This window comes from Gossypium arboreum, chromosome 9, assembly GCF_025698485.1.
Source record: "Gossypium arboreum isolate Shixiya-1 chromosome 9, ASM2569848v2, whole genome shotgun sequence".
Classification (NCBI taxonomy): domain Eukaryota; kingdom Viridiplantae; phylum Streptophyta; class Magnoliopsida; order Malvales; family Malvaceae; genus Gossypium; species Gossypium arboreum.
In genome coordinates, this window is record NC_069078.1 from 9,426,347 (window position 1) to 9,436,880 (window position 10,534).

A 10,534-nucleotide genomic window follows, 5' to 3' on the forward strand; every position below is an offset into this window, starting at 1 on the left:
GTGTTACAATTTAAGAGTATATATGTAAGGGTTCCTATGATTTGTTAGCCTCTATTTGTGGATCAAAATTCCAATAGCAAAAGTGTGATTGATGTGTGTGGGTTTTGACATAAAAGTTAGTTACCATAGATCCATTGTTTAGAAAATGGTGAAGGACATGGTTGAAAGGAAGAATGAAGAAATAATGAAGTCAATGGATGAGAAAAGGCTCATCTATCATATCAAAAAAAAAAAAGAAAAAGAAGCAAGAGGAGAGAAAAAAAAAACAGAAATAAAGTGTGTTGGGCTAATTATAAAGCGACCCTTAGCTTTAGTTAAAAGTCAAAGAAAATGTCACATGTTAGTCACTTAATGGGCTAATGTGTCACATCATCAATATGTTAATGGATTAACAAAATTTTTAATAACAGTAACTAATTTGAACAATTATCTTAATTAGAGTGACTAAAATAAGAAAAAAATTAAAGTGACCAAAATAGAACAAATCTTATCTTAGAGCGACCTTGAGTGTAGTTTACCCAAGGAAAAAAGACATAATGTCACATCTCAAAAATCGGGTTAGAAGAAATTAGGTTAATGAAACCAAGAGAGGTCATGTCCTGTATTGGATTAAGGTTGTGAAAATTATGATAAGTAATTTAATGTAGTTTAGTGGTTGTGTGTTCTGGATGTGTATGAAAGGTCCTAAGTCCAAATCCTATCTTTTGAAATTATGTTAATTTTTAGCTCAATTATTATCCCTAGTCTTTTAACTTAAATCTTATTCCTATGCAAGTTATGAAAGAATGAGCTTGTTGGTTCAATATTAAGGCTTCAGCTTACCTTGTGGTCTCGTGTTTGAGTCCCTATATGTACAAAGTGGAAATTGTTTTTGTTTTCCACTCTGAGGGAATCTAGTGGGTGGTTAATTAATTGGATTTAGTGGGATGTGGGTAGTTATGAAATTTTCCCAAATTATCTCTCCCACTTCCCACTCTCACGTTCTTCTCTACCCCTCTTCTCCATTTTTCTTCTTTCTTTTGTTTTCTTTTCTCCTTCTTCTTTGATTTTTGCTTGTTTTCATTCCATTTTTTTCTATGTTCGTGGGTGATATTTGCCCTTCGATCGTAGTCCAAGCGTGGTGTAAGTTCGTTAAATTATTTTTCTACATTTTAGCTTTAATTTTTTTAGCAAGGTTTGGGTTGGTTAGTGTTTAATTCTTGTTTTTTTTTTTTATGTAAACGTCCTAATGGTTTTGGCTAGGCAAGGGAAACAATAATCAAATTCCTCCAGTGGATTAAGTTTTGGTTTGGTTGCTATTTCCGAGTGGTAAGAACCCAAATTTAATTGTAAGGGTTGGGATTTTGATAATAATATGCTATTTTGAATGGTTCTTTTCTATGATTAGTTGCTATGATTTGATGAACAATTGTAGGATTCATGGGTACTAATTGTCCGGACAATCAATTCTACCATTAGGTATGTGAAAACAACCCAAAAACTAAATCGAAACTTGATAAAATTGTGAAACAGGGATTGTTTTAGAAACTGCCCAGCGCCATACAACTGTGTGCTAGGCGGTGAGGTAGATCGTGTGCACCACATGGTGGTGTGGTAGGCTATGTCCCAAACCATGTGGGGCATATGACTGTGTGTATTCTTGCAGCTCGTGTGGGTAGGCATGTGGACCAGACGGGTTAGGTTTTTGGGCCATGCAGGACTTTTGGGCCAATTTTAAGGCCCAATTAGGAGTCAATTAAGGGACTCAAAAATTGGGCCCGTAGGCATTATATAGACCCAGAAAAGCATAAGTTTTATTAAACAAACATGGGTAAGTGTATGAGGTATGTTAAATAAGTTTCAATAAGTATAACAGCGCTTTTTGTTTTGGTATAAGTAGGTACGTGAGTTAAGCATGACTATTTTGTAAACCATGTGTGTTATACTTATTATGTTATCTGTTTTGATAAGCTATTCGATTCGACTATGTAATATGAACATATGATATTATGTTTCTGCATGTGCATTGGCGTGGATTTTGATGGTGGAGGAAGTGTTTTTTAGGCAGTATTACTGCATCTTCGGCGCTTAAACCACAATACATGTTTGGCAACTCAAATGCATCATTATGAATGGATACCACTATGACCTGGTGTGGTTGGATGGATGGACTACTGTAGTCCTAATTGGAGTGATTGGTTGGACGGAGTTGGTGTGTAGCGGATGGGGGTAGGATCTGTGTCTCCATTTGTTCTTGTTTGGTATGACATTTTGATATGATATATGTTTATGAAAATATGATATTCTAATCCAAAATATGTTCCGAAAATATGACATAATGATCTAATATACTTTTTTGGTAATACAATATTTTGATATTATATTCTGATATGATATTTGTACATGCTAAGTAAAATTTTGTAATGACATTTACATATGTGTTCTTTAAATAAAATTAGGTTTGTGGGCCGAGACATACACTGGGCTTCTAGCTTATTCATTTGCTTAATACATTTTAGGTTAACTTCCGACTTAGGACCGGACAGCATGCGGGAGCTCGAATTGGTTTTACGCTTAAGTTGGTTTGATTATTCTTAGTTAATTAAGTTTTTTTTCGGGATTTTGATTTTTAGACTAAGTTCTCGATTTTGGTTTTTTTTTTTGGGCTTGGTTTTGGTTTTAGTTTTATTCGTTGGTATTTGATATTTTCTGACTTAAAACTGCAAAATCAAACGAGTTAACAAAAATGGATCTCAGTTTTCAAAACTAAAACTCTGATAATTTCTCTGCTACAAGATTAAGTAATCTCTTAAGTATTTTCTATAAATAAAATATATGGTTTTTAACGCATGATTGTCTTAATACTAAAAATGATTTGTCAACGTTAGTACTTTCAAAACGCTCAACTTTGCATTTGAATTCTGGGTTTTAAATAAGCATTTTCAAACTTTGGTTTTTCAAATCATCTATGAGAGTTTTTGCCAAAATTTTATGTTTTTGAAACATGCACTGAGTTTGCTTAAAACAAAAGCTTTGAATGAGTTGATGTAATTCCTCAGTATCCGGTCATAACTTTTAAGCCGGGTTTGGGGTGTTATATTTAGTGGTATCAGAGTCAAGTTGCAAAACTCGAGCTGTGGTTTTTTGGTTTAAAATTTTAAGCATAATGTGTTTTGAATTTTTAGATTGTTTTAAGAAAATATTTAGAATCCAAGACTCCAACGCCGATCCAAGTAAGTTACTTATACTTTGGTTATTTGCACTTTAGCTACTTTAGTTAGCTTGATGAACATTAGAGATTATTGAATAAAATATTCTCTATTTCAAGATAATTAAATCACTTTTGCTAAACATAAGATTTAGGATTTTTAATAACCTAAGCTAAACTTTAGGTTTTTGCATTGAAGATTAATAAAATAAGTTTACATGGTACTTATGGACATATTGCACGAGGACATGGTGGGCGTTGTCAAGTGACCCACATCGATTTTTTTTTTCTTGGGGCAGTATGTCCAATTTGGAAATTAGCTAATGTGTGGAGACACTTATTTCTAATGGAGGTAATCGAGAAGTTGGAGACGATGTTGTGTCCCAGGATTTGTTTAGAGATCTGCAAAGGGTGGCTAAGGTCCAATCTGTATCAGTGAGTCGAGAGTTCGTGATTGAGCGACTTCGATCGAATGAGATCGAGTTAGCGGAAGAGATTAATTGATTAGAGAGCGAGGAAAAGGAAATAGATAAGTATTAAATAAGAAAGAACTTTGATCTTGTTGACTTGAATCTGCAATCTAGGAAAACAGGCCAAAATAGTTAGGTCTCAGCGGGTTGAGGCAGTTGTGAGTGTATGTTAGGTTTCGGTTTGTGTTTTTTTGTGTTAAGCATCATCTTGGTGTGTGTTGGAGGAAAATGGAAGTGTGTTTTATATCTGAATCTAATGAGCATCTTGTTAGGGATTTTTTTCGACATTCTATTAGTTGAATGCAAGCTTTGGCTTAGAGAGGAAATTGAATATTTTTTTGTCCAACTAGTCGTCGAGAGGGTCGAGACATGTCTAGCACCAATAAGGGCACAATTGCGACCCATATCAATTTTATTTTGCTTTGATTAAGTATTTGGTTGTACTTAAGTGTTTGACTGTCATTAGAATTTCTGACTTTAGGGTTGTGGAATCGCTAGCGATATTTTCGGTAGATAGCTCCATGAGATAAAACGAGTCAGTGAATAGTAACTCCATTAGAAACATTGTTTGGATTACATTGAAATCAAAGTTGCGCAGTGATAGCGTGATGATCAGTTCAGAATGAGAAATTTTAGATTTTGTGGTTAAGTGGAAGATGTGACAGCGAGAATTTTGAGGACGAAATTCATTTAAGGAGGGGAGAGTTGTCACATCCTGAAAATTAGGTTAGAAGAAATTGGGTTAGTGAAACCAAGAGAGGTCATGCCCTATTTTGGATTAAGGTTATGAAAATTATGACAAGTAATTTAATGTGGTTCAGTGGTTGTGTGTTCTATATGTGTGTGAAAGGTCCTAAGTTTAAATCACATCTTTTGAAATTTTTTAATTTTTAGCTCAATTCTTATCCCTGGTACTTTGACTCAAATCTTATTACTATGCAAATTATGAAAAAATGAGCTCACTGGTTCAATGGTAAGGCTTCAACTTACCCTTTAGTCTCATGTTCAAGTCCTCGTGTGTACAAAGTAGAAATTGGCTTTATTTTGAACTATAAGGGAATCTGGTGGGTGGTTAATTGATGGGATTTAGTGGGATGTGGGTAGTTATGAAATTTTCCCAAATTATCTCTCCCACTTTCCACTCTCACATTTTTCTCTCCCCCTCATCTCCATTTTTTTCTTTCTTTTCTTTTGTTTTCTCCTTCTTCTTTGATTTTTGCTTGCTATCGTTGCATTTTATGTTTAGGACCGGACGATGTGCGGGGGCTTGGATTGGTTTTACGCTTAAGTTGGTTTGATTATTTTTAGTTAATTAAGTTTTTTTCGGACTTTTGATTTTTGGACTAAGTTTTCAATTTTTTGGTTTTTTTCTGGGCTTGGTTTTGATTTTTGTTTTGGGCTTGGTTTTATTTGTCAGTATTTGATATTTTTAACATAAAACTATAAAATCATACGAGTTAACAAAAATGAATTTCTATTTTCAAAACTAAAATTCTGATAATTTCTTCGCTGCAAGATTAAGTAATCACTTAAATATTTTTTGTAACTAAAATATATGGTTTTTAATACATGGTTGTCTTAATATTGAAAATGATTTTTTGAATTTAAATTCTAGGTTTTAAATAAGCATTTTCGAACTTTGGTTTTTCAAATCATCTATGAGAGTTTTTGCCAAAATTTTGTGTTTTCGAAACATGCACTGAGTTTGCTTAAAACAAAAGCTTTGAACAATTTGATGTAATTCCTTAGTTTCCGGTTATAACTTTTAAGTTGGGTTTGAAGTGTTACACAGAAAGAAAGAAAACAAAACAAGACTAAAAGACTTATCTTGAATCCACCATGCATGATGCTTCAGGCATTGGTCCATTGATTAGAATGGTGAAAAAGATAAGCTTAATAAGAGGAGCAACATTCCATAAAATCAAACTGATCTAGTGGTTGTTGAAGGCATGGTGAGAGGCAACAATTAAAGTGCTTTCAATAAAAAAGAAAGAAAATAAAGAAAAAAAAAAAGAGAAAAGGGAATGTTTGATGACATTAAAGATCGTAGAAGCGATGGCAATAGTCAAAGTGTAGCAATAGAAACTTAAAAGAAAAAAAAAGCTAGTTTTTATTCAAGGATTTTGAAAAAAAAAAGTAAGAAGTAGAAAGAAGGGAGAAGAGAAGGCAATCAATGACCAGAGACTGAACGACGGTGTTAAAGATTGGATAGAAGCAACGACGACAACTAGAGATTTGTTAGAAGAATAACAAGAAAATTTGGAGGAAGAGGAGGAGAAAGGGTAAAAAAGGTGAGACAAAAAAATAATAGAAAATGAAAAAATATATATATATATATATATAAGGAAAGAAACTTGGAATGAAAAAGAAAAGAGAAGAAAAATATAAAATATAAAATAAATAAAGATAAAAGTGGTGAGGCTCACTATAAAAATCTTTAAAAATATTAAAGAAATGGTATCTATGTAAGTATTTAATTATTCTCGTCTTGTTTTAACAGTTGATAATAAAAGATCGACTAAATTGTTATCAATTGATAACATTCATGACCTTTAAATAACAATTGAAATATTAGTAACTAAGATGTAAATCTAAACAAATATAAGAGACTAATTTTGTAGTTTACCCTACATAAATAATTTAAAATTACAAATTATTACTTACAGTTTAAATGTGAAGTGCATAATTGCAATGAAAATTCTTTGTGTTTTGCCATTGATAAAAGGAATTCCACATTCAACAATTACAATTTTTATTCATTAAAAATAAAAATCATTTTAAAATTGTGCCAAATATAGATTACAATTTACTCATTTTTTCCCTAAAGTTTTTAAAGAATTGGTCCCAAACAAATTTTCTAATTTTTCTATTTATAATTCAATTTTATGTTTATAAATTTATATTTATCTTTTTTTTTTGTTTTTACAACATTTCTACATGTAATATATTCAATATATTATATTCCAAATAAATTTTACACACATTAAAACTAGTTATATAATCCTTACACCACCTCAGTAAGCCTTACACATACCCTCTCTAGCTAAACCTTATATCAAGTGGACCTCAATATTATGTAACTCCACAATGAACTCGGAGTACCTTTGCACAAGGTTACCTTTGTCAAAGCACTTGAGACCTGGTGCTTCTTGATTGCTCGATCTTCCTAAGATATCACATTATCAACATATAATATTATATCGCCGCCGTTACAAGAAGACAAGATATGACTTTGTTACTAATGAGATTCGAACATGTGACCTCCCTTCTCTCTCATATATAAGCCCACTACACTAAAGAGATCATCGAACAGATAATCAAACACTAAGAACACTATTTCCCCTCCACTCTTTCCTCCTCGACCATTCTCTCAACCTTTCTTCCATTGTCGAACACATTGGCTCTTCCCCCAATCAAGGTGAACTATCATCATTACCACCATTTATTCCTTCTTATCGATTCTACACGTCAACAATAATCTATACTATTAATAAAGTCTTTGACTGAGTTGGTGTTACAAGTCAATCGGGTATCAACTCGATTAAAGAAATTACATAAATATCTTTTATAATGAAAATAAGTTATATTATTTGAGGGTATTTCAATATTCTAAGTTTAATAAAACAAATAATAATATGCATATTGTAATATTTAAACTCATACCAATTAGATTAGTAAAACTTTAAATTTACTACTCAATCAAAATTTTATTTTATTATTTTTCATACGCTTTTATTTTAATATTGTATATATTTCATTTATTATTAATTAGTTTCAAACTATAATACCATTATTTATTATATATTTTTTCACGTACACCATTATATTTTAAATATGTGGTCTCTAAATATTTCTGGTAAGTAATAATATAGTAATAAAAAATAAAACGGTATTCTTGATAGATTATAGAAAATGGTTGCTTCTAAAGAAAATGCTTCTCAATCAAATCAAAATGAATTTCCATATATATCCCTGGAATTAGCTATCCTACCTGGCCTGCATTAGAAAACCAAAACGAAAAAAAAAAATATAAAAAGGGTCCCACAGTAGATTTATTTATAAGCTAAATCGAACCGTGGCTCAATTTTTAAATTTATTTTCAGGTTTGTTTTATCTGAATTTAAAAATTAAAAAGTAATTTTTTATTAATATTAATGTTAATATGTTTTATAAATAAAATTAAAATTAAATAAAAATAGATTTTAATAAATAATAATATAAACTGAACCGAACAAATCCAAAGTTAAATTTATAGATTTTAATAAATAATAATATAAACTGAACCGAAACAAATCCAAAATTAAATTTATCTCATCGACCTTTGGTACCAACAATCATGTTAAGATGATCTGGAAATTCGCTGGCCTATCTCATTATATGGGACCCACCCCTCATTAATCATTCTTAATCAAACAAAATTCCAAACCGATTTTACCAATACACCCTTTCCCTAATTTATAACTCTCTCTCTTTTAAGCGACACATACAGAGATAAAAAGAGGGGGGAGAGAGAGAGAGAGAGAGAGAGAGAGAGCATTTCGATCACCGTGATGGCGGCGGCGGCTCATATAGATATAGAGCCAGCAATACCCGAAGAAGAAACGACGTCGAATTCCCTTATACGAAACACTCGTTGCTGCTTCTGTTTCCCTTGCTTCAGCTCCCGTCGTACGCCTGCCGTTGGCTTAGCCTTTTGGCAGCGGATAGGTTCGTCCCATGTCCGGTCCAATACTGGCTTCTGGTCCTCAAGTGTTAGAGCCTTCAAGAAGGTTCGAGAGTGGTCCGAGATCGTCGCCGGCCCCCGCTGGAAGACTTTTATCAGGAGATTCAACCGTAGCAAAAGTGGGAGCGGAATCGTCTCCAGCGGTAGGCATGGGCAATTCCATTATGATCCTTTGAGTTACGCTTTGAATTTCGACGAAGGCCCGCGACAGAATGGTAATTTGGAAGACGATAATGATTTCGGTGCCTTTCGGGCTTTCTCAACCCGTTACGCTTCTGTTCCCGGTTCGGAGAAAACACCATTGGCGTAGATGACGCCGAATGGATCATGTACAGTGAACCGGTGACGTCACTACGGCGTGGCTTCTTCGTTTACTTTTATATGATAAGATGGCACATTGTAGGGTTATTTTTGCCTAATGGATAGGTGGGTGGGTTGGGGTGATAGTGAAAGGTGAGGATGAAGCGTATGGGATTAAGATTAGATTTTGTATGTATTCATTTTTGGGTTTTTCTGATTTTGGAGCTTTTAAGTTATTTCGTGTTTAATTTTCCTAATTATGTAAATATAAAATAGGTTTATATCTCAAAATTCCTTCACAAAACTAGATTTTTTATTTAATTAAGTCTATGTCATTAATTAAAATAATCAATTAAATTTCTTTAATTTTTCTATTAACCATATTAATCATTCAAATATATTGACAAGCTAATGTAACAATTTTTTATTCAATCTAATTTTTTCATAAAAATATATTAAAATATAAATATATTTATAAATATTATAAAAATCTAATAAATTATAAAATTAATAAAAGATATTTAAAATTTTATAAAACGTATAAATTTATTCAATTTTAACATTTTCTATATATTTTTATTATTTTTGGGAATTGTAATATTTTTCTAGTTTTAAATATTTTAAACAAGTTTTCTTAATTTTATAAATTTTAATAATTTATTAAGATTTTTATATTTTTTATAATAGTTAGGGTTAAATAGTAATTTTCCCCTAAATTATACCTCGTTACTCGGTGCGGTACTGTAGTTTTTTTTTTCTCAATTTAGTACAGTTTTATTCCGGCTACCACAGTAACGTGGCACAATACTTAATTAAAATTTTTTTTCCCAATTTTTCTTTTTATTTCCATTTTATCTTTACATGGATGATGGATCAGTTTCCTTTTTCATGTTTTTTACATTTTATGTATTCATCATCACCATGGGTAACAGCACATCATCATTCATCAGTGTCACCATTACCAAACCAAATTTCTCTCTCTTTTATTTCTTCATCATCACCATCACAAACAACGCTTCATGCAAAAGCTGGAATTGAAAGAATAAGTCGATTTAAACCATGGATTTAAACTCGACGACTGCAATGAATTTGTGTACACAATTTTTATGCTGGTTTAAAAATAATAAAATAGTTGGCGAAATCTTGGAATGGTCACCAGAATCTGGGATTTATCCCTGAAATCTGAAAATTTATGAATTTCCCGGCAAAATCGTGAATTTTCTGATGGACGGAATTCATGCTTTGAACAACAAGAAATAAACTAAAAGGAAAGAAATAACAAGAGAAAACAATTTAAAAGAAAGGAAAGGGAAGAAATAAAAAGCTTTTAGATTTTTTTTTAATGAGAAAATTGTAAAGACGAGTAAAATTCAATTTAATTCGAAAAAATAAAAAAATTGAATTTCGAGTTATTCGAATTATTCAAGTCAACTCGAATAAGTAATTCAAATTTCGAGTTCAAATCGAGTTGAATTTTACAATTTGAATAATTCGAATAACAGATTGACATAAATACCCTTTTGGTTCCTATTAAGTTAAAAATGAGTAAAATGGTCTTTCTCTCAATAAAATTACAAAAAATTCAAAATCATTTTCAAAATTTAAAATAACTTTTAAAAGTCAAAATCTTTATAAAATTCTAAATTTTATATTTTTTAAAAATATAAAAATATAAAAATTCTAAAAATATATAAAGAAAGTTAAAATTTTAAAAAATTCTAGAATGCTAACTGTGAGACCTAAATAAGTTAATTAATGATTCAAGTTTATCATACTAAAATATTTTTTTATTTTACTTTGAAAAAGTTTTCAAATATATATGGTTTCAAATTTATATGCTCTAACATGGAATTA

General features: G+C 31.2%; 1 protein-coding gene across 1 annotated transcript; it reads left to right on the forward strand.

The window, feature by feature from the left end:
• The first annotated feature begins 8,117 nt into the window (after positions 1–8,117).
• Positions 8,118–8,971, forward strand: LOC108454688 (uncharacterized). The gene has a single exon (XM_017753222.2). It carries the CDS (start codon positions 8,208–8,210, stop codon positions 8,688–8,690), a length of 483 nt encoding a protein of 160 aa, XP_017608711.1. The 5' UTR covers positions 8,118–8,207; the 3' UTR covers positions 8,691–8,971.
• Positions 8,972–10,534: the final 1,563 nt, after the last annotated feature.